At 43.5% G+C, this 24,426-nt stretch overlaps 1 protein-coding gene and 1 long non-coding RNA gene across 3 annotated transcripts in view; one reads left to right on the top strand and one right to left on the bottom strand.

The window, feature by feature from the left end:
* Blnk (B cell linker) overlaps positions 1-9,170 on the bottom strand; it is a 31,052-nt gene extending 21,882 nt beyond the window's left edge. Inside the window, exons 1-3 of the mRNA XM_090346162.1 lie at positions 9,102-9,170; positions 3,307-3,372; positions 1,303-1,352 (exon numbers count right to left, since the gene is read on the bottom strand). Of these exons, the coding sequence (XP_090202288.1) occupies positions 1,303-1,352; positions 3,307-3,372; positions 9,102-9,133 (148 nt within the window). The 5' untranslated portion in view covers positions 9,134-9,170. The remainder of the gene's footprint in view (positions 1-1,302; positions 1,353-3,306; positions 3,373-9,101) is intronic.
* LOC150054014 (uncharacterized) lies at positions 672-24,025 on the top strand. 2 transcript variants are annotated; one of them, XR_016537815.1, is made up of 4 exons: positions 672-727; positions 2,256-2,385; positions 4,275-4,437; positions 23,877-24,025. It is a non-coding gene; the product is annotated as an uncharacterized LOC150054014 (long non-coding RNA). The 2 variants fall into 2 exon arrangements; XR_016537814.1 differs by lacking the exon at positions 23,877-24,025 and having other exon boundaries at positions 4,275-4,547.
* Positions 24,026-24,426: the final 401 nt, after the last annotated feature.

Raw genomic sequence — 24,426 nt, 5'->3', positions numbered from 1 at the left:
TTTTGTGTATTCCAGAAAAGGAAACCGTGTTGGAGATATTTCTCACTACTGCCATAAACACCATCAACTTCAAGACTAACTTCTATCAAAATCAGTTCTAGCCGTGCACGGTGGCTCATGCCTATAATCCTAGCTACTCAGGAGGCTGAGATCTGAGGATCGTAGTTCAAAGCCAGTCCGGCACTAAAGTCTGTGAGACTCTTATCTCCAGTTAACCACTAGAAAACCCAGAGGTGGCGCTGTGGCTCAAGCCTTGAGCTAAAGAGCTCAGGGACAATGCCCAGGCCCAAAGTTCAAGCTCTAAGACAGACCCCTTCCCCCCAAAAAATCAGTTCCATCTGGACAGTGTAATCCTAGCTACTCAGTAGGGGGAGATCTTAAGGTTGTGGTTTGAAGCTAGACTAAGCAGGAAAGACTGTGATACTCCTATCTCCAATTAAGCTCCAAAAAATACTAGAAGTGGAGCTGTGGCTCAAGTGGTAAGACTACTAGCTTTGAGCACAAAGGCTCAGGGATAGTGCCTAGGCCCTGAGTTCAAACCCTAGTACTAAAACACACATATACCTCTCCCCACCCCCAATCAGTTCTAGTTTGGAGTGGAATTGTAGACTGACCTCATAGAAGACTTAGAAGCAAATGTGTCATTAATTATTTGTTCTCCAACCATTTATTATCATTTCACCATCTTGTGGAGGAAGCCTTCTCTTCTCTACTTCCCGCAGCTCAGGTTTGATCTGGCTTAAATGCTGTGAACTCCTACAGGATGGAGAGTTCCCATCTTCCAACTTCCCCTTTCTTCCTTCCCAGACTCCATTTGGGAGTGTGGAGACTGTATTTGCCTTATTTGGCACTACTTAAGATCTTGTACATGCCTGACACATGCAGCCTGCTTGACAAACAGCTGCACAGACACAGATGGACTGAGAGAAAGATGAAGTCGTGCTCTCATAGACACAGATAGACTGAGAGAAGAATAAAGTCGTGTTCTCATAGACACAGATAGACTGAGAGAAGAATAAAGTCGTGCTCCCATAGACACGGATAGACCGAGAGGATGAAGTGGTGCTCTCATAGACACAGATAGACTGAGAGGATGAAGTCGTGTGCTCATAGGCACAGATGGGCTGAGAGAAGGATGAGGTTGTGCGTTTCCTCTGTGTGGCTCACTGCCAGTGATCATTCTTCAAATTAGGATAGGCTTTTTGTCTTCCAGTTGGTAGACTTTGCATTTCTCACTTTCCCACAAACAAATGTGAATATCACAGGAGTCCAGGTCAGTAACATAGTTTACAAATCTCTTACCTAAGGCATAGTCCCTTCGAGGAACACTGGGAGGAGCTTTGACTTTCAGCCTGGAGATAAAACAGGAGACCAAAGGTCAGTGAGAAGGCAGGACAGCTATTCTCCTAGAGATAGTATATAGACAGTAAACAGGAAGATTCCAACCCCGTGGAAGATTTGCCATTTTGTAAATAGTGAGGCATGGATAGAAGATCACCACTCACCCTTTACCCCAGGTCCCCCGGGCATCACATGACTATGACTTAGTTATGAAGTGGTGACTGGTGTGTGAGGTCTGAATACTTGGAAGCATGGCATTCAGAGGTCCAGGGAAAATCAGTACTGACTATAGCAAGGTAGGAAAAGAACCATAATGCCTCATAAATAAATGCTTTAAAAATGACGAGAATTAGCTACTTTGCTTATAGATTGAACTGAAATTATTTTGCCTCATTTAAAAGCATGACAAGAACTGAGTGTGTCAGTATTCAAGGTCTGCCTCAACCATTACTTTTAGTAGTGATTTCTCATTCTATGAATGATTTACTTGTTGGGTGCCAGGAGCTCATGCCTGTAATCCTATCTACTCAGGAGGCTGAGATCCAATGATTGTAATTCCAAACCAGCACAGGCAGGAAAGTCTGAGATTCTTATCTCCAATTAATCAGCAAAAAGTCAGAAGTGGATTCAAGTGGTAGAGTGCAAGCTTTAAGTGAAGAAGCTAAGGTACAGCAGCCCTTGAGCCAAGCCCCACTTTCTGTTTTCTGGTGATTAATTGAAATAAGAATCTCACAGACTTTTTAGTGTCAGGGCTGGCTTTGAACCAAGATCCTCAGATCTCAGCCTCCTGAATAGCTAGGATTACAGGCGTGATCCACGGTGCCAGCTTTGGCTTTGATTTTTAAATCTACAGAATTGCAGTTCTTTTTAGAAATAATAATATATTTGTATTGAAATTATTTTTTCCACTATAGGGTCTTATATCTATTATTTCATCCAGTTACCAAACAGTTCTCCTCAAACCAAACTTGGGATGAAGTCTGGAAAGAGATTGCCCAAAGAGTTGTACGAACCAAAAGACAAAAATAAAGCTGGGCCTGTTGGGTAAGTTTATAGAATAGTATACTTTCTGAAAACATGTAAACCCACTATTATTCATTGTTATTGTCATTTTCTTAAAGAAAAGAAAGTGTGTTTTAACAGCCTCCAATTATCATAGATAAAGGACAAATTCAAGAATGGACTATTGAGCTCTATCCACAGGTCAAGAATAAAGGATATATTTTGAACATGACTCAGTAGCTGGCAGCCACCCAACACTTCCTGGACCTTGTCTATTCCGATGGCCACAGACCCATGGAAACATGGTCAGGTCACAGCCTTATGTAAAGGAACCAATGTGTTCAACTGTGCTTCCTGCTTTCAAGGCAGCCCCTGTTGGCTGGCTTCAAAAGTGAGCTGAACTGCAGCTCACTTTGAACCAAGGAGCTCTTGGTATTGCCCAAGGTAAAGACCAAGGCAGCCATTATTCCTGGATGAGAAACGTGATTTGCCAAGTAGAAAGAGCTCTGGGGGACAATGCATCAAAGGCTTGATATAGAAACTCAGAAACCATCAGTTTCATGGCTGCAGTGAATATGACCGACCATGGAATAGAAAAGTGTTTCATGCAGAGATTTCATAGTACTGAGACCTGAGTTTTGTGAGTTCTTATTTGGAATTCACTGGGATCATGGGGCAGGGAAGGGGGTGGGTGGCTTGACTGGATAGCTATCAAGCTGATTTTCCTGCTTTGACTTTTGTCAGGCACCTCTTCTGCAGCCAGAAGAAAAGTGCTGAGTTCCCCTACTCACTCTGACCCCACCACTCCCATCCCTCCCCTCACTTCTACCCATGAAGAAAGGGCCACAGACTAATCAAGTTTCATCTCCTCCCTTAAGTAATGGAACTCGGCTTCCTTCCACTCACTCAAGCATAGGCCCATTTATTCCATATAAGTCAATCTGTAGCCTGACTCTAACTTACTTTTTGATTTTGTCCATGATGCCACCTTCATTGTTCTTAATATCATGGACTATCTTTTGAAGTTGCCTGTTAGAAACAAAATGAAACATAAAAAATTAATAAGCAGGCTGACTTTTGAAAAAAAAAACTTCTAAAACCTTCCATGAATACAAAAAGAGAGAGAAAATCCCTACAGTAAAAACCTCCGAATACTAAGAATTATATTGTATTTAATGAAATTGAGTCTTTGCAATCATCACCAACAGTTTGAGGAATTTTGAGAAAGCTTAGAATCTGATAGACCAGTTGGGTTCCTACATTCAGTTGTGACAGGAATTCCTGGATGGCTGAGGCACAGAGTTGATCTCCCATCTGAACCCACCCCCTGAGTTTCTGATTGGATAGGTTTGAGGTGGAGCAGAAGAATTTGCATTCCTAACCAATTTCCAGGTGAAACACTTGCTTCTGGTCCAGCCCCACCCTTTGAGCAGCTCTGTATGGTGATTGGTAATCCTTTCGCACAGCAGGCCTTCGTTGTGCATGAATAAAGCAATATAATATTTGCTTAAGGAAAATGAAGGTTCTTATTAAGTCAAGTGCAGAGTTAGACAAATGAGCTGGCCGATCCTTTGGAAAACCTAAACAAGAGCTTTACTAGACTTGCCTCTTCATTTATTAATTTTTTGACAGTCGTGGGGCTTGAACTCAGGGGCCTTGGTTCTAATCCTGAGCCTCTCTGTGCTCAAGATTAGCCCTCTACCACTTGAGCCACAGCTGCACTTCTGTTTTTTTCTGTTTATGTGGTACTGAGGAATCGAACCTAGGGCTTCATGCATGCTAGGAAAGCACTCTACTACTAAGCCATATCCCAGCCCATAGACTTGTTTCTTCATTAGACTTGACTTTTCCATTTGAATTTAGACCTAACTGTGTGTGCCTGAATATTTTCATTTATTTTACAGTCATGTGCTTTCTCCCCTTCCTCCCAGAGTCAGAGCTTTCAAAGGCTGCTGATGGATAGATAGGAGGGGACTGTGGCAAAACATGGACCTCATACTGTGTGACAAGAGGCCTGGCGCCTGCCTGGAGCACAGCGCCTTGCCCAGGATTGCTCTGCTGTTCCTGACAAGTGCTGGAAAACAAACCAAAAAGGTAGGAAGAAGTATTGGCACTGTAACCTGAATAGCAGAAAATAACCTGAGCTGAGACAGGAAGACAAGGAGTCTAGACAGTCCTAGCTGCATAAGGAGACCCCCTCTCAAATAAACAAACAAAAAAGTGATACATGCTAAGTGAACAGGATCTGAAAAGCCTCTATGCTGTATAAGTTCTGTAAATGTAACTCTAGAAAAGGCAACACTATGGACATAGCAGGTTTAAGTGATTTCTCATTTGAGGGTAGGAGAGAAAGATAGCGAGTTCAAGGCCAGTCTTGGTTACATGAAAGACAATCATCATCGCACAACCCCAGGTTGTGCAGGTCAACACCAGGTCAAGTGTTTCCTATTCTAGGAGAGGTTTAATTGTGAGGAGAAAAAAGATTTTCCAGCCTCCCAATTGTCTTCCGCTTGTTCACATTGCCCCGATACCTTTAAGCTTCTATCCTCCTATTTACACGAAGCAGGATTACAGGTGTGTACCATTATACCCAGTATATTTGTTGAGACGAGTCTCAGTTGCTATTTGCAGAGATACTCTTAATCTCTGTCTACCAAGTAACTGAGACTTAGATAGTCATGAACTGCTGTGTCTGGTCCAAATGACACATCTTGTTGTGTTTTTCAACTCCATACATGAATAATACAATGTGCTACTTGCCTTTCTGGGCCTGGCTTCCTTCATTTTACATAATAACGTTGAGTTGTACCCCAGTTATAAATGGCAGATTCTATCCCTTTCTTTTGTCTGAACACTATTGGATTTGTTATATGGACCATGTACTCTTTATTCATTCCTCACTGGATTAACATTTAGGTAGTTTCCATTGCTTGTTCTTACCAACAGTACTGAAATAAATCTGAGAGTGCAGATGTCTCTTATGATTTCATTCGCTTTGGCCATATATCCACTAGTAAGATAGCTGGATTGCATGGCAGTTCTTGTGTATGTGTGCACACATACAAGTTCTTGTGTGCATTCACTTTTGTTCAACAGTTTTGTTCATGCCTGGAGCTCAATCACTTGATGAGCCATGTCTCCAGGCCAACATTTATGGATTCATTGAAGATGTAAGCTTTTCTGCCTTGAGTGTCTTCAAACCGTGATACTCCAAGACAGTCTTAGAATAGCTAGAGTTGCAGGTGTGAGCCACTGGCCACTGGCAGGTAGTTCTACTTTTTTTTTTTTTTTTTTTTGCCAATTCAGAGCTTTTCATCTTTTGTGTATTTGATAGTACCATTCTAACTGGAGTGAAGTAATAGCTCATTGTTGGTTTTTGTTTGTTTGTTTTGAGACATTCTCACTATATTAACCCAGTCTATCCCCAGACTCATTATATAGGCCAAGCTGGCCTCAGGTGCCTGATACTCCTCCCTCTGAGCTGGACATGTACCACCCTGTCCAGCACTCATTGCAGTTTTAGTTCCTTGGTGATTACTGATGTTGATATTTGTTTTTCAGGTTCCTATTCACTTATGTGTCTTCTTTTAAGAAAAGCCTACTTAGGTCTATTGCCCATTTTAAATTGCATTATTAGCATTTTGAATTATACAAGTTCCTTCTATATTGTATATCTTAACCCTGTGCCAGCTGTATATTCTCGAGTAGGTTGCTTTCCTACCGTTCTGATCATTTCCTTTGCCATGCAGAATCTTTCTTGATTGATGTCATCCCATCTGTCTATTTTTACTTTGGTTTTCTGTGATTTCGGGGTCCTTTCCAAGAAATCCTTGATCATTCCAACCCATGTCATATATTTTGGACATTCTCACAAGTGGGCCCTATCCTTAATTTCTCTGTAAACTGAGGGCTTTAAATATCTGCTCTAGGAGGTGGTGGTGTATCAGCTGCCCTAGGCTTGAGAGAGGAGAGAGCAGACCAGGGCCAGCCTAAGAGTCCTGGAGAAGCAAGGGTGGGGTGATGTTAGTGCTGTCTGCCAGTTCTGGAAGCCTTGGGCTTAAGGGACAGGGAGGAAGGCCGTAGTCTCGGGTTCTATCCCTATTCCTTCTAACCTAGTTTCTCTTCTAGGTCATCCTCTGAAATCAGGGTATAGTTTAAAAAGTGACCTGTATTTATTAAAAATCCAGAGTGCTTGCCTTTAAACCACACCATAGGGGAAAAAAGGAAAAAAACTAGACATTTGCATTTTAATATTCCCAGGAATCTTAGGACATTAAAGGCCGAGAACTTTTGTTAAAAGACTTAGGACTGGGCTGGTCATGGTGGTTCATTGTAATCCCAGTCTAGGGAGTCAGAGGCAGGAGGATGGTGAACTTGATAGCCTCAGCTCCATATGGAGACCAGGTTTCTCTCTGTTGAGGTCAGGCTTCGTGCGGGACAGCACAGAAGATGATTTTCCAACTCCCCAGGTCTCTTCCATTTGCCCTATTGCCTATAGTACCTTGAATGACAAATCTCACTCAGTGGGAGGACAGGGAAAGCCCTGATAGTCTCCCACAAAAGGGAAGACCCAACAAGTGGGAATCCGGTCTATGGTACTGTTTGTGCATTGTACAGGAGAGAAGGTGTAGGAGGAACAGCTCGCTACTGGCTGCCCAGTTTCTCTGTTCACATGTGCTCAGGGCAACTGAGGGCACAGAGGTGCTTATCTGCCAGGTGCCACAGCAGTGCCTCCAGCCCCACAAGCCACAAGCTCCAGTACAGGAGCCTGAACAGCTGACATTCTACCTTACATCAATGGCAGCCTCTCTACCTCTTCCTCTTGGAAGAAAAGTTGAGTTAGAGAAGTGGCTTTGGATTTGACTGCACATAGAATATTCCAGAATGGGTTGGTCTTATAGGCCTGCACTTGCTATTCAGGTACTTTTACTACTTGAGCTATACCAAGCCAGCCTTTTTATTCTGGTTATTTTTAAGGTAGGGTCTTGTTGTATGCTGGTCCTATTGTGCTTCTCTATGCTGCTGGGATGACAGGACTGTGCCCCCATGCCCAGCTATGGGTTGAGATGGAATCATAGGAGCACTTTTTGCAAGGGCTGTTTTTGAACTATGATTTCTCCCAATCTCGGCTTCCAAAGTAGCCAGGATCAAAGGTATGAACCATCCATACTCAGCTCTAATGATTAAATATAGGAAATGACTTTAAGAACTATTAGCATCTGTCAGAAATACATTTTATAAGAGCTTAGTAGGGGAAGAGTGTCGGAAAGCACCTTGTTTTCCTTGCAGGTCTTAGACACCCCCACAAAGGACCGTGGCCAGGCAGGATTTTGTGTTTCAGGTCCATCCCTGGGATAATTTGGTTTAAAGTGGAAATCTTTGGCTCTCAGTCCACCATGTTGAGACAGAACATCATTTTTGCCTGTAATGTTTCACCCATTCAGCAGAAGTCCTCCTGTTTCCTGGTTGCCCACAGTCTAGTCTAGTTCTGCCCCTGGCTTCCTCCTGCCCACTTCCTGCAGCCTGATCTTCCTGAGGCATTACTGGTGTTATATTTAGATTTGCAAATTTAGCACCCAAGGCTGCTTCCTTCTAAAGTGTGAGCTCATGTGGAGTTGTTCCCTCCGAGGTAGAATGACCTGAGTAAGTCTTCTGAGGCTGAATTAGTCTCCACACCATTTCACAGGTCTGAATGAAGCCCAGAGACATCACCATGCTATTTTATACACTTAGTTTTTGAAACCCAGACTCCTCAGTTTGCTTGTAATTAACACAGCCATAGAAATTTGCAACTGGCAGAGATTTCAAGAATTGTTTAGTGTCAACCTCTTTGGGTCCAAGGGAAGAAATTAAATTTCAGAGAGATTGGGTGCTTGTTAATTTGGTTGGAGCTTCCTTTCTTTCAGCATTTGATTCCTTTCCTCTCTTCTGCTCTGGCTGGGGCATCCAGTCAAAGGATAAGCTGCCCCATCCCCTGAGCGGAGCAGAGCCTCCACCCTCCTGTGACTATAGTACAAGCCCAACAAGCCATTGTTAAAAGATTATCTCACACTGGCTAGGGGGCACACTTGGAGAAACAACCAGAAACCAGAGAATGCAACACTCATCAAATTTGTATTATGTACCACGTACCACTTAACCTTTCTAATGTCTATGGATCAGGCCCTATGATTACCTTATTATTTTTTATTATGAAAAGAAAATGTTCAATCATTTTCACACCTGAACTTCAGTAGGATTAAGTGTGATCACATCATTCTGGTTATTCTCCCAGTTTTATTTTTATTTATTTATTTATTTATTATCATAGTGATGTATAGAGGGGTTATAGTTATATTCATGAGTAGTTGCATTACTTTTTTGGGGGGTGGCCATGGGGCTTGAACTGGCCTGGGCACTGTCCCAGAGCTCTTCAGCTCAAGGCTACTGCCCTACCTTTGAGCCAAGCCCCATTTCTCATTTTCTAGAGGTTTACTGGAAATAAAAGTCTCAGGTCCTTGTGTGCCTGGGCTGGCTTTGAACCTTGATCCTCAGATCTCAGCCTCCTGAGTAGCTAGGATTACAGGTGTAAGCCACTGCATCTGGTTGTGGGTGCATTACTTCTTGAACATTGTTATAAATGAGAACAATTGACTCAGGGTGTTAAGTCATTTGCCTAGCCAGCTAGTCACTCAGTGACAGGGCTGGTATTCAAATCAGGTGACTCCAGGGCCCATACCCTCAGCCCACTCTGGCTTTGTTTCCCCTAAACCTCTCACCAGGGCCAGTGGCTGGCTTCACCATGGGCCATCTCTCCTCTTGGGTCACCTTCTCCTTGGTCCCTGGCATTCAACTTAGCCCTGAATAGGGGCGCTTGATTCCCCATCTCTGCCTTTCTGTTGGTTCCCAAGACTTTTTTCTAGAGGGAAGCATGAGATGTTAGGACCTGTCTCAGGGCCTAAAAGGCAGAGAAAAAAGAGGAAGGGACTGATTAGAATGGGAGAGGGTAGAGGGAGCAGCTTGGGCAGCCATGTGTCAGAGGGGATGTAGGAAGGGGTCTCTAGGGGGCGGAACATGCTGGAAAGTAAGATGACCTAACAGAGCAGATGGAAGGAGACAAACATATCTCCATGCATCTTTATCCCCAGCCTGCACAAAAGAGTCACCTGAAGTTTAAGGACTCCTGAAGTGGAAGGACTGTGTCCACCAGCACCTGGGAAGTTGACTGCCAGCAGTGCTTCCTCCTCCTCCTCCTCCTCCTCCTCCCCCTCCTCCTCCTCCTCCTCCTCCTTCTCCTGCTCTTCCTCCTCCTCCTTCTCTTTCTTCTTCACCAGTCGCAGGGCTTGAACTCAAGGCCTGGGTACTGTCCCTGAGCTTCTTTTGCTCAAGGCTAGCACTCTACCACTTGAGCCACAGCCCCACTTCCAGCTTTTTTACTGAGGAGTAGAACCCAGGGCTTTATGCATGCTAGGCAAGCATTCTACCACTGAGTCACATCCCCAGCCCACAGCAGTGCTTCTTACCAAGGGTCTATCAGCCATTCAGTGCCCCTGGAACCTTGCTGGTACTTACTCTCACCACCGCCATGTGCTCTGACAAAGACTGGGAAAGCTTCTTCATAAATATACACAACAGCAGATTGTGCAGACAGGAGATGTGAAGGAAGGCTCCTGTGTCCATAGATGCCGCAAAGAAGAGTCCAATAGGCCTGATTTTTAATCCTTCACTACACTGGATTATTTCTATGTTTATTGACATTGTCCTGTGTTCACAGTCTTTCCCTAACCAGCCAAAAAAAACTGAATCTGCAGTTGTCCTTTTAAAAAAACAAATGAGGCCAGGAGTTTGGCCTAGTGGTTAAAGTGCTTGCCTAGCATGCACGAAGACCCGGGTTCGATTCCTTGGTACCACATACATAGAAAAAAGCCAGAAGTGGTGCTGAGGCTCAAGTGGTACAGCTCTATCCTTGAGAAAGTCCAAGGACAGTGCTCACGCCCTGAGCTCAAGCCCAGGACTGGCAAAACAAACAAAGAAACAACAAAAAAAAACAATAAAAAAACAAATGATACATCCATGCCCGCCCACAGGATGTTTTAAGGAAGAAAAATAAAAGGAGCACAGGACAGCATTTCATTCTGTTGGAACTTAGATTCTCTACCTTCTGTTACAAACACATTCTGGTATAGCTTCCCAACTGGGGAATTCTATTTACTTAAGGTTGGTCTCCCCAAGAGCTAACCCTCTTTATCAGTACTTTCCCTGAACAACAGCTCACAGGGGAGCAAACCCTATGTGGAGGTTGGCATGATTGGATGTTCTCTGCCTCCCCTCCCCCCATGCTGGCTGCGGGGTGCTAGTGCCCAATGGAAGCTTCCTTCCTTCCCCTGTTACCCCAACCAGAACTCTGAGCCACCGCCCCATCCTGTGTGGATGACTTTCCTGGGTGAGTAAGAGAAGTTGAGGCAGGGGTCATTTTAAACAAGGACATTCACTGAGTTCTTGTTGTCTCTGTCACATTTTACTATTCCAGTGCTCTGTGACACGTTGAATATTATGTCTATAGTATCATTCCCATTTTACTAATGAAATACATGGCTAAAAGTAAATGTGCTTCCCAAGCACTGAGTTGGTTAATGCTGAGTGAGCATGCAAGCCCTCAGGGCTTTAAGCCAAAGTCCTTGCCCTTCCCAGCACAAGAAAAACAGCTCTCTGGGTGTTGTACCCCACCACACTGGAGTTGTGTGGTCAGTCTGCAGGGAAGGGTACTCTGCTCTGTATAATTATCATTTACTCTCAGGTGACGGGGCCACGGTGGGAGCATTTTCTGTAAGGCCTAAAACTGTGTGCCCCCAAACATACCTGAGTCAGCATAGGATTCAAGTCTGGGCCTAGAAACCTGCAATAACATGAATTCTGACAGTGTGAATTCTACAGGGCTTCCCTCAGTTTTCTGACTTAGTAAGCTGGCTGACTTTCAGTTTAGGGGAAAAAAAGTCTAGGGAAAGCAGAACTTTGGTCAAGCTGTAATGTTTTACTGCCACTAAATTACAGAGGGAGAGAGGGCTGGAAGCACAGTTCCAGTGATAGAGTGCTTATCTAGCAAGTGTAAGGCTCTAGTGCCATACCTCCTACCCCCACCCCCCGCCAAAAGAAAAAAATGCACAGGGAGAGAGCAGAAAACAAGTGCAAGGCCCACTCTGCCTCCTGCCCACGGATGTCATGAAGTCCAGTATTGGAGCTGGCTTTACTGGGACAGCTTGCAGTGGGGGCTTCACCTCTTCAGCACCAGTTCTTCTATCTGGCTCCTCGTGCTTGTCTCTTGTCACTATATATTGGAGGAAAAGTGAACCTGGGTGTTTAGGTCCAGAGTCAGATTGAAAACTCAAGGTACTCATGTAAAGGTACTAAGATTTTTCAGGCCTGCTTCCACAGAGTGTTCAACAAAGCCTGGGGCTCTTGTGTGTGGCTCTGTGGGTGGGGCTGTGTGTCCCTGGTGCTGTGTGACAGGGTGACAATCTGGAATGAGTCTAGAACCCCAGCTGCGCTGCCAGAGGCAGCAGGGGTGCTCCTGGGGCAAGGCAACCTTCTTCAGGAAGTGGTCAACGAGAAGTGGGGCCCGCTGAGTGGACAGCACTTGTCCCTCCAGCTGGCTTCTAGCTTTGTTTAGAATTGTGCATGTGACACTGTCATGCTGACCTTCAGGTGATGGACTATTTTGAAGGCCTAGAGCATAGCTGGAAAAAATGATCAGAATAAAAACTGAGCTTGCAAGGGGACTCCCTTTCAGAAGGGAAGCGGAGGCAGATGGGCAGCAGAAGACAGGTCTATGATGGGGATCAGGGGCTTGTGGGAGGAGCGTTCTGGGGAACAGATATCCCTTACCTATGGAACAAATATGGGGAGGAGGGAAGTATGGAAGACAAATTTGCTCACAAATGATGGAGACCTGGGCATGGGAAGCACACCAGTAAGAAGACAGCACACACTGTGAACTCTCTCTTCCCTTCCCTTCTTTTTCTTCATCCACCTTTCTTCACTCATACTCTTTTTTTTTTTTTGCCAGTCCTGGGGCTTGAACTCAGAGCCTGGGAACTGTCCCTGAGCTTCTTTTGCTTATGGCTATCACTCTACTACTTAAGCCATAGCTCCACTTCCAGCCTTTTCTTTTTCTTTCTGTTTATGTGGTACTGAGGAATTAAATCCAGGTCTTTATGCATGCTAGGCAAGCACTCTACCTCTGAGCCACATTACTAGCCCTACTCATATTCTTTAACAGGCTCAGATAAATTCTTTGCTAGCAATATAAGAAGGCAATAATAAGGTGTTCTTTGAAAATGAACCAAACTATTCAATTCTCCATGTATTAGATGGGATTAATCATCTGTAAGGGAAAATCCAAGAGACTGTCTACAATACATGCCCGAAGCATTCTTTGGTGCCTGCCAGCCTTCTGTAATCTAGTGACCTATGAGGCAGAACTGGAATGCAATGTAGTTAAACTCCTGGCAGTTTAACTAGTTGTATCCCAGCCCTTCTGGAGACAAGCCACAAAAACAAGGAAGGAGTTCTGCCAGGATACGCAAACAGTGGTTGAGCTGGGAGGTAGGGCACCTCAGACATATGGACTCTAGTTTGGGGTTTTTCTAGGGTAGCTGTGCACAGCATATGTAAGATAGTTGTCTTGAGTCTTCCTTGAAGATGACTGAGGTCTACTCTCATTAAGCAAGCTTCTGCTCCTATGTAGTTTGGCCACAAGTCTAGGTGCTCTGAACATCTCATCCATCCAGTTCCATAGAGGCTCATGCAGCAAGTTCAGAATGGAATAAACGAGAAGTCAGGCTGCCCGAAGGACTGTCTTATCTCCAGAGTTTGATTCAGAGCCTTGTTTGCCACTGCTAGCCACTTCAACCATAAAGTAGATCCATTAATGAAATGTAAAGGAGGAGAGACAGCAAATGACCACTGACTATGGGTGGGTTGCAGTTCGGATTGTCTGGTTTCCTTTTTACTTACTTGTTATACTGACCATGCAAAATGTACTATTCTGGGTATGTCAGTCCATGTCATACCTGGCTTTCATGACCAGTTTGTGAAAAAGGAACACTTTGTTTCACTTGACAGTGGAGGAAACCAAGGCTTAGGAACTGAATAATTTCTTTAGGACCCATGGCTTATAATTGGCAAATGGAATCAGCACCCCCCCCCCATTCTTTTGTGGGTCATGGGGCTTGAACTCAACCTGGGTGCTGTCACTGAGCTCTTCACCTCAAGGCTACCACCCTACCCCTGGGCCTGGGCATTGTCCCTGAGCTATTCAGCTCAAGGCTACCACCCTACCCTTGAGCCAAGCCCCACTTCCTGTTTTCTAAAGGCTGCCTGGAGATAAGAGTCTCAGGTCCTTTTGTGCAGGAGCTGGCTTTGAACCTTGATCCTCAGATCTCAGCCTCCTGAGTAGCTAGGATTACAGGTGTGAGCCACCACGCCCGGTTTGGAGTCAGCCCTTTTGGACCTCACTTATATCATCCTCTCAAATACACCAAGAAATAATCATTCCTGAGGGTCATGGGACTTAGTCTCACAGAATATAATATTCATGTGGAACAGAGTCTCACACAACATTAGATGGAGAGGGATTTGGGGTATTGTTTGCTCACTTTCTTCATTTTGTAGAAAATTTGGGCCAAATAAACATTGAGGACCTTGTCTTTGAGGCGGACCTATTCTGCATGGAGTGGAAGTAAAGGAAACAGAAGGCATATACAGAGATGCCTTAGAGTGCAGACTAGAAGATGTGGTAGGTGAGTGGGCATAATTGGATGAGTCAGAGTTCGTGTTGATCTTGAAACCATTGACTGAAATGACGCAGGAAAGGCCAGAGAGGAAGCAAGAGGTGAAAAGGTGAAGAAAAATTAAGTTGGTTTCTGAAGAATTTCACTTGGAAAGGTAAGGAATGGGATTTTCCTACTGAAAAATTACAAGATCTGAGAAGAGAAAGCAGGGCAGCATCTATGCAGTAAGATGTAGGGTTCAGTGTCCAAGCAGTGATTATAGATGCCTACCGCAGTTTATCAACTATTTCCATGAGGATGGAGAGAGGTTTGCCCGTCTATAATCCATGAAAAGTGAAATGGATGTCAGCATCAGTAGACAAAATATTCAAAATATAAAAAAGAAATGAAATTAGCATGAAAGTTGTCAAGGATCAATATAATGTCTTCTGTTTATATTTACGTAATTGTATACTTTGAGGGTGAATAAGAACAACAATGATAATGATATTCAAAGCAATCTTTTTAAAATCCAATAATTTCTAAGTGCCAGTATCTTTCTGTATCACTTGCTTCACAAGATAATTTATTTGTTCCTTATCTAATTTGTTTATGGCATTGGTACTGCTATTAATAGTACCAGGCCAGGGTCAGGGAAACTAAATAAACTTGCCAAAAGTCATAGAATCTTTGATTTATCTGAGTGAAAAATGCTCAAACAATAAAATGAGGATTTACTCACACAACTGTCCAAGTCCTTTTCTACTTGTAAAAATAAGTGTATGTGTGTGTGTGTGTGTGTTATAAAGAGAAATGCATAAGTACAGATGATGAATCTTCTAAGAGGTTAACTATTAAGAATGTTATTTTTCCTTTTCAAATTAGTTTCAGCAACCTGAAAACAATGAATTTTCATGTGACTCAGGTTGAAAATTTTCAAATTTTGAAATATTCACTTGGAAGGGTGACATTTTTATGATCAAATGAATGTTTACTGGTGGAAGAATAGGAAACCCAGGTCTTGTCTGGGTTTCTTATGTTATCATTTCCTCATAAGATCTGCTCCTCATAGAGAATCTGGGCAGAGGGGAGGAGGGGAGGCAAAAATGAAGAGTTTACACCTCTGTTCCCACATAATATAGTCACATTATTGGCCTCAATTCTTCCTATACAACCTCTCCAGATAATTTCCACCTCCAGCCATGTCCATCTAGGACGCCTGTCTCCTTCATGTAGCAAATCCCTATTTCCTCCCAGTTCTGCCTGCCCTCATCTCCTCGCTCCACTCTCCACTCTGTGTTTCTTCTCTTCCTGGTCATTCCTGCTCCCTCCAGTTTCTTTTCAATCCTGAAAATGTACTGGGGGTTGAGATAATCTCTCTCTTTCTCTCTCTCTGTCTCTCTCCCTCCCTCCCTCCCTCCCTCTCTCCCTCTCTCCCTCCCTTCCTCCCTCTCTCTCTCTTCCTTCTCTTCCTTCCTCTCTCCCTCTCCCTCTCTCTCTCCCCCTCCCTCCTTCCCTCCCTCCCTCCCTCCCTCCCTCTTTCTTTCTCTCTGGTGAAGGTGGTTAAAAACGTGAGCAATTTTTTTTTTCATAGACTTGGAATAAGTTTGTAAGACTATAAACATAGTTCTCCATGCACACTGACATACAGTGCCAAGCAGTTAGGATATCTTCTGAATTGATGTTAATCAGTCAGGAGAGAGTCAAGGGATGGGAAAAAGAGGGGAGTAGAGGAGAATATGATCAGAGTACATTGTATGCATGTATGATAAAATTGTAATAAAACTAAATTCAAAAATTGCCAGATGCTAAGACTCACGCCTATAGTCCTAGCTACTCAGGAGACAGATCTGAGGATTGTGAGAGCTAGCCAGGGTAGAAAAGTCTGTGAGATGCTTATCTCTAATTACACAGCAAAAACCCAGAAGTGGAGCTGTGGTTCAAGTGGTAAAGGCTAACCTTGTGCAAAAAACCTTAAGGAAGTGCCCAGGCTCTGAGTTCAAAGCACAAGACCAGCACCCCCCACACACACACATGCACACACAAGAAATCACAATGAAACCCCTATTTGTACAATTAATAGCCAATAATTTTTTAAAAGGAATGCAATTTCTTAACTGGGCTTCTTAGTAACTCTCATTTGGATATATTACTATTAGTGCCCTTAACACTGCTGCATTTATATTATATGCGCACTTCAATTTAACAATAAAAGCATGGCAACAGATAAAATTGGAGAGAGGGCCATAAGAAAGAGTAGTAAAAAGGGGTGTGAATCAAGGTCGATTATATGCATATGTGGAAATATTACAAGTAGGCCCCATAGATTGTACAGTTAATATATGTCAATAAAACCTTATGGGAAAAATATTTCAAATCCTATTCCTCACTGTGACCTGTATTTACAGAAAATATTTAAAATGGTGCTTCAGGTTCACTGTGTTTATAATTTGTTTCTTTGAAAAGTTCCATGTCAACAGGGTGCATTTTTACGAAAACATGCCCATTCTGTAAAGACAAGTTAGCAACCAACTGAGGGAAGAGCTGCTTTTCTCTAAGCAGATGAATATAGTGTATGATTATCCACAAAACCATTTGGGTTTTCTATCCTATAATTTATTCTTGCATATTGCCTGATCAAGCTGGACTTTGGCTTACAGGAAGGGATCATAAAAAATTGTTGAAGTTCTATTGCCTAGTTAGATTCCCAAGTGAACTTCCTGAAAGAGATTCAAAGCTTAATGTAGCTTGAGGTTAGGGAATATACCTGAAGAAGACCTTTGGAGCTATCTGGCTCCAAAGAGAAGGCCTGACACTTGGGCCTCCATATTTCTTTGCCATGTTCGGCCTCCTTCTTTTATCTCTGCCACTTCTGTACCTCCGGTCCAGATCTACATTTTTTTTCCTTCTTTTTCTTTCTTTCCTGTCATTTGAGGGGCTTGAACTCAGGGCCTAGGTGTTGTCCCTGAACTTTTTGCTCAATGTTAGTCTCTATATCTTAAACCCACAGCTCCACTACTGATTTTTGAGTGGCTAATTTTAGATAAGAGTCTCATGGGAACTTTTCTGCTCAGGCTGGCTTTGAGCCTCGATCCTCAGATCTCAGCTCCTGAGTAGTGTGAGCCACTGACACCTGACAGGATCTTCAACTTCTGATGCGTGGGTTACTCAGGTGCCTTCATAGTCAGTATCCCCGCCTCCAGCTTCATGCGTCCCATCCACCCTGCCACTTCCTGTGGGCTTGCAGGCTTACTTTCCCTTGGGAAAGGAGCTCCTTGGGGTAGGAGCTCTCTCTTTTTGGACTGTTCCTTCCATATGCAACTAGCCCTGTCAGGATCATCTAATTCCATATGCCCTGCTCATAGTGCTGCTGGGAAGAAAACTCTACTCACAGTCCACCAATGGCCCCATTCACATCAGCTTCTGTTTCCCCCCTCTCAGCTGGCAATGCTTTTCCTTCAGTTCTCCAACTTTTATCTGACATGCTTCTCAAAGCCCAGTTCTCCATGAAAACTTCTTCAGCTACTGTGATTCTCTTCTCGGTTATTCCTCAAGCCCCTTACTGTTTCCACTCTTTTACCTACTCTTCTGAAAGAGTATAACCCCCAAGACAGCAACGGTGCATGCTCGAAATGGTTGGCCGATGGTACCTGTGGACCCTAGCTCAGTAGTGTAGCTCAACTTACTCATACCACGCCTGTCTAGATATGAAAACTCACATATTCGCTGTGAAGGGCTGGCCTTCGACTAATTCTGAAATCTTAAAAATTTCAATTCTAGCAAGGAACCATTGGCTCATGCCTATTATCCTAGCTATTCAAAAGCCTGAGGATCTTGGTTTAAAACACGAGCAGACAAACCCAGGACGCTTACCTTAAATCAGCCAGCAAAAAAGCCAGAACTGGATTCATGGCTCAAATGATAAAACAAAGTAAGAAAGAATGCAAGGCTCTGAGTTCAGACCCCAGGGCTGATGTAAACAAACAAATAAGCAAAATCAACTCTAGCTCCTAATTATTTTTGATGACACATCTACTCCATATGTCATGCTACCAAATGAAAAACCAGAGTTTCAATAGCAATTGGAATATAACATACTCCCTAAATATTTAAAGGTCCTGTCTCCAAAGGCCATAATACCATTACAATGAGCCAAAAAGACCTTCAAAATAAAAATTAGGGGTTTCTTTCTTATAGTTCCTTTATCTACTGCTATTTATTCTAAGTATTTTTATAAACAACTATTGCACTCTAATGAGGATAAACATGATAAACACCCACAGACTAAACAAGAGAATAAAACTATTGTGAATACATTGATTGAAGCTCAATCAAACCTTTCCTTAGCAAAGTTTCTCCTCTTCAGGATGAAAGCTCACTTTTGAGAGCATCCCACCACTTGCCTCTTTTATGTTATAATACTCAATTCTATTGTTGGCATAAAGCTGGCTAGAGATGGCCCACTTGTTCAGACTCATTTCTTTAAAAAAAAAAATGAGCTAGTCTATTTCCCCAGAGCGATTGCCACCCACTGCCTTCACCCTGTCCAAACATTCCAGGGCTTCAGTGCTTGGAAATGCCAAAAGCCTTGGAGGGAATAAAGGAGAAGGGAAAGGAGAAGGATCCAGTGGGAAAAACCTTACCTTAATTTCTGACTGGCAGGGACAGTTATCTTGTTGAGCTTGTCCATTCTTTCTAGGGAAACTTACGCGTCACCATCCAGTGGTCAGAGAAGGTCAGCGGCTCAGGACCTTGGTGGGGAGCCGCATGGCAAGCCTCTGTGCTCACGGACTGCAGTCACTGGCTGTTGACTTCAGAGAGCTCAGGCTGCTGGTGAACACGCCTGCACTAGGGAAGTAAAACTTGCTGGAGCACATCATCAAGTTTCATGTTTCTATGTCATCATGTGACCTGGAGAGCCAGCCAGTTCTGCTGATTACTCCTCATTGTGTAAACTTTAGTAGGGAAACCTTTGGGCTTGCAAATCTCTTCCCAGTGGCTTTCTTTTATAATCTGGTCTGTTCACAGGTTGGGACTGGCTTCTGACTGGTCACTTCCTGTTTGTCCCAAATACATACAGCCCTTGCTTTCAGCAGGTGGCAGGAACGCCATCTCTGGCAACTTCCTCTGCTCAAGGAAGAGGCGAATCATCAATTCCATCTGAATGTTTCACAGGGACTTTCTGCTCATTTACATAAAATCATGGATAAGCCTTTTTCCATTGACAGAACTATTATATGAAATGGGATTTCAGGGATTGAACTCAGGGCCTCAGGGCCTCATCATGTTTCTTATATAGGTGCTCCATTCTTTGCTAGCAGGTGCTAGCCTGGGGTGCTAGCCTGGGAAAGTTCCCTTTCCCATTAATTTTTGAGGCAAGGTCTTGTTTTGTGCCCAGGAAGGCCTAAGCCATGATTCTTTGACTTAAAATGCTTCCCCCAAATTTCTGGAGATGAAAGTACACACTACTGCTCCCAGCCATTGCTCTTTTCCTCATAGCCAGGAAAATAAATATGTGCCACTGCATTCAGTCATGGTGAAGATGGAGTCTCACTGGAGGTGATTTCAAACTTGATCTTCCTGCCCCCTCCCTGCGTGTCAAGCCAACAGGGCTGTAGTAATAAGAGTTTACTTCAGTGTTAGAGTGGCTTTTTCCTAGAGCTATTTAAGATGAAACAGGTAATTTTCTTTTCTTTTTGTGGGTCATGGCACTTGAACTCTGGACCTGGGTTCTGTCCCTGAGCTCTTCAGCTCATGGCTATTACCCTACCCTTGAGCCACAGCTCCACTTCCCATTTTCTGGTGATTAAGGTGGAGATAAGAGTCTCCTGGCTTTGTAGTGCCTGGGCTGGCTTTGAATCTTGATCCTCAGATCTCAGCCTCCAGAGTAGCTAGGATTACAGACATGAGCCACTGTGCCCAGCTGAAATAGGCACTTTTTTGTTCAAGGCCATCTTGGGGTAGAAATGGGTGACCCTGGAAAGGGAGACGACTTCCACCCAAGCTGGATGGAGTCAGGAATTACCATGCTCAGAGCCTGGCACTTTTTAACCAAACAAGGATATTGGCAGAGAAAAAAACAGGCACACAGCCTGGTTCCTAGCAGGGTAATTCCAGGCACCAAGCTGTGTGCCCCTCCCCTCCCTGCCCTTGTCCTCTCCTGCTCTCCACCTTCGCTCACTGCATTGTCTCATCAGACCCAGTGACATGTTGGGCAGACACAGGATGGTCCCAAACACAGACAAGCGGGCAAGGCCAGAAGAATGGCCACACCTGCACCTGCTGAGTCCATCAGAGAGCTCTACTTTCCTCCGGGGAGTTTTACACTTCCTCTATCTCACCCCAAACCACAGATTTAGAGTGCAAGGAAGCAGTTTGAGGTTGATCAAGGAGAAAGAAAATAAGAGGGTCTGAATTCATCTCCTTGAAGCCAGCAGGAATATCCAATAGGTTTCTGAAGTGAAGCATACATTTCCAGCATTTATCTAATCTCCTCCAGAGGAGGAGATAGATAGAGGGTTCTCAGACAGCATCCCCAGTAACAGATCCAAGGTTTGGATAGAGAGAGATAGGAAAAGAGGAACAGACCCAAGAGGTGGGAGGAGGAGAAGGAGGAAGATTAGGAGGATGGGGAAATGGAGGAAAAGGGAGGGGAGGAAAGGGAGGATGGGGAAAAACGAGAGGAAGGGGAAAAGGAAGAAGGGAAGGAAGAGGAGGAAGAAGGAGGAGAGACAGTAGTAGAGGTAGAAACCAGAGATAGATTTCTTTTCTCTTAGCCTCTTTGTTCAAACAAAGGTTCTACACTTCTCCAGTTTACCCTGGTTGTTCATATTCATGCTCCACATCTGAATTTCTGGTTCTGCCACACAGTTAGTCTTCAAAGGGTTGAGAGGTGAGGCTCTTCTGCTTGGTCACACCACTGAAGTGGCCAGGATGGCAGGCAAGACAACAAGATACCATCTCCTGGAATCATTGATTTCCCCACTCTAGCAGCTCAGTGTTTTTCGGGGGATTTTTAAGGAACTCAAGATCTTTACTACTCCTTTCCCTCAGCTCCTAGAGAAACAAGTAGACCAACTGGATAAAAGCATGTATGGCTTTGTCAACGATGAGGAAAAATGGTCTTCACTGAGTGAGTTGATAACTGTTAGCTTGTTCCTTCTGAATTTTTGAGAGCACTCCATTGATCACTTGACTTTTCTCTCCATCAGCAACTGTGCTCAGCACCTGGGCTGGCAACTACTTATTTCCCTAGAGAAAAAAGTCAGGGGTGGCAGTTATACTTCTCCTTTTTCTTTTTACAGCCATTTGTCTTTCTGCTTTTTACTGTATTGAGGCTAACATGATGAAAACGAGAGTCTGCTTTCCTAGACTGTTTTTGTTCCATGCAGTGTGATATGTGGTAGACTAATGTTCCAGCCCTGCCATCACTGGTTGGCAGTGGCAACTGGCTTGACAAGAAGACCAAGGTGAGACTGAAAATGTGTCGCCGCATCTTAGCTGGTAACTCATATGTGCCATGAGGCCTCATGATATGGTTCAATAGCATATGCAGAGCAATGTGTCATGATTAAGTGTCAGGCCCCATCTACATGGCACTCTGGACATGGAAATTAATGAACCACCAGATTATCAAGTGACTTATGGCTAATTCTAACATTAAAGAACTTTTGGAAGGCCTATCAACTTGATAAAAGTGTAAAACACAATCACCTTGGAAAGTTGTTTTTTTTTTTTTTTTTTTTTTGCCAGTCCTGGGCTTGAGCTCAGGGCCTGAGCACTATCCTTGAACTTTCTCAAGGCTAGAGCTCTACCACTTGAGCCTTAGCACCACTTCTGGCTTTTTTCTATGTATGTGGTACCAAGGAATTGAACCCGGGTCTTCCTGCACGCTAGGCAAGCACTCTACCACTAGGCCAAACTCCCGGCCCCCACCTTGGAAAGTTTTATATTAAAACATATAGTGGATGAATTTCATGGCATTCATGCCTATGACCCAGTTTTGGTCACAGATATACACAGCACTGCTATTGGTACACACACCAAGGTCATGTGTCATTTAATTGAACTCCTGTTTCCTCTTCTCCGACTTTTTTTTTTCTATGTGGAGATTGCCCATGGCCTTTGGCATGCTAGTCAAACACTGTGCCACTTAGCTATATACACAACTAGACTTCAAGTGCTGTTTCTAATATAATGTAAAATACAGTTCAGGAAATAACCCAATTGTTCATCAAAAGGAGAATAAACAAATTATCATGGTTCATTCTCATAGTAGAGTACTATTGAACACTGAAGACAAGTGAAATATGGATAAATAACAAAATTACATCAGTATGGATAAAGAACAAAAATAATTTGAACAAAAAAGGCAAACTGAAGATGTTAGTGTGACATGATTTTGTGTATATGAAATACATGTAAAATGAAACTATGTTATTTAGGATGCATACGTATATGGTAAAAAAAAACAGTGAAGGGAATAATAAATATAAAATTCAGGTGAGTGATAAGTAGGGAATAGTATTGGAATGAGAGACCACACAAATCTCCAAGAAATAAAAATATCCTGTTTCTTGCAGAGGATATGAATGTGAATTATATTGTTATTATTTATATCTCACACAAAATACAGGCATAAAATATTGAACAAAATAAAATTTAAAAGATCAGCTCTAGAATTACTAGGCAAAGCTATGACAGCATGCCTAAATACACATCATTTCTATGGGAAGACAAGGAAGGCTCAAGAGTGAGGGAATTTACAATGAAGTTTAGGGATTGACGCAGGTAATCCTTGTTTCTCTTTGTCTCTTTTTCTGCGAATGGTGACCACAACAATATGCTTAGGGAATGCGTTCAGTACTATGATGACATTCATTTTACATGTCAATTCTTAGGGAGATAAAAGAACTGGTCCCCAAGTTATGCCATTCATCCATGGGAGAGCTAGGGCTCAGACTCAAAGCCCACACTGTCGATATCACACAGGGCTCTGCCACTGCAAGAGAGGTCTGTGATTAGTAGAAAATGCTGATCTAGCATCAACTTATTCATGACCTTAAGTGAGTCACTCAGTTTTATGGCCACAACTTCTCACTTTTTCGAGGACAGGAGAAGGGATTCAAGGAACACCCAGGCTCCTTCTGACTTTGATTCTGAAACACTCTCAGCGTTTTCAGAGAGAAGTCTCTGATTATTTTTATTACAACTTCCCAAAGAGGACAAGGTGGTCATGACACCTTCAGACCATTGGAGGGAGTTCAAGTCCTTAAGGAAACTAGGATATTAGCCTGAGTTCAGCCCATTCTCTCTGCACCTTCCTTCTCAATGAACTTCTCCTGCCAAGATCAGTTTAGGCAAAATGCCAAATGAACTGTGATGTTGGTTCTATACAGGACTTACAACCCACTCCTTTTGAGCTCAGCCTCATGACAACTATCATTTCTATTTTAGGATATGAAATGAGTCTTTGAAAGGCATCAATACTTACTGAAGGCCTCCCATCTTCCTGAGCTAGGGCCCTAACCTCCAGAATATTGGCTCTCTTTCTCTTATCCTGACTTCTTGCTTAAGATGGGGACTATAGCAGCTCTAGTAGTATTCACAGGTCTGTGTAACAGAGCTTGCCATTGGTCCACCCCATTTAGCACCAGATAAGGGAAGGTCTGAGAGGCAGCTAAAGAACTTGGTGAGACAGTGAGGGGAAATAGCAGAAGAGGATAGGCAGAAAGAAAAGACAGAAAAGGAAGTGTGACACATGTCTACTCTCCCCTTTTGTGGCAGGAGACAGCAGGACAGCAGGAAGAGAGAAAGAAGAAGCAAGGACATCTGTGGCTTGAACAACTGGGCCCTTTAAGGCTCAAGGCTTCAGTTTCTGTGAGACAAATCAGTTCCCTATTTTTATCTGTCAGAAAGCTCAACATTCTGTCTATCACTTTGGCCTAGGGTAAATCATCAATCTTATTGTTCTGTTGAAAATGACTTTTGCATATTGTATAGTTCAAGCAGTAGTTGGAAATCACATTCCAGTAGCCTCGTGTTGGGATGAACAATTCCTGGCCCATGTGTCATCTTTACCTCCTCCTGGGCCTTCAGCCCCAGAGCCAATCAGCGAGCCAGTTTCTCCTGTAATGTGACCTACTTGCTGTCTGCTTGCATTCCCTCCAACCCAGGTCTCACTGGGTTTCCAAACTAGCTTCTTGCTATTCCTTTCTAGCTGCCAGATCTGCCCCCACTCAGGCTTTCAACAGCAGAGTTTTGAGACTTTTCTATTATTCTAGAGTCACATAGTTCTGCCTCTCACATCCTCCTGCGACCAGGTCTCCTCTGTGCT

The sequence above is a fragment of the Megascapheus bottae genome, chromosome 15, assembly GCF_031878675.1.
Source record: "Megascapheus bottae isolate mThoBot1 chromosome 15, mThoBot2.hap1, whole genome shotgun sequence".
In the NCBI taxonomy this organism is placed as follows: Eukaryota; Metazoa; Chordata; class Mammalia; order Rodentia; family Geomyidae; genus Megascapheus; species Megascapheus bottae.
Note: the sequence above shows the minus strand (reverse complement) of the source record. Positions and strands in the feature narration are given on the sequence as shown.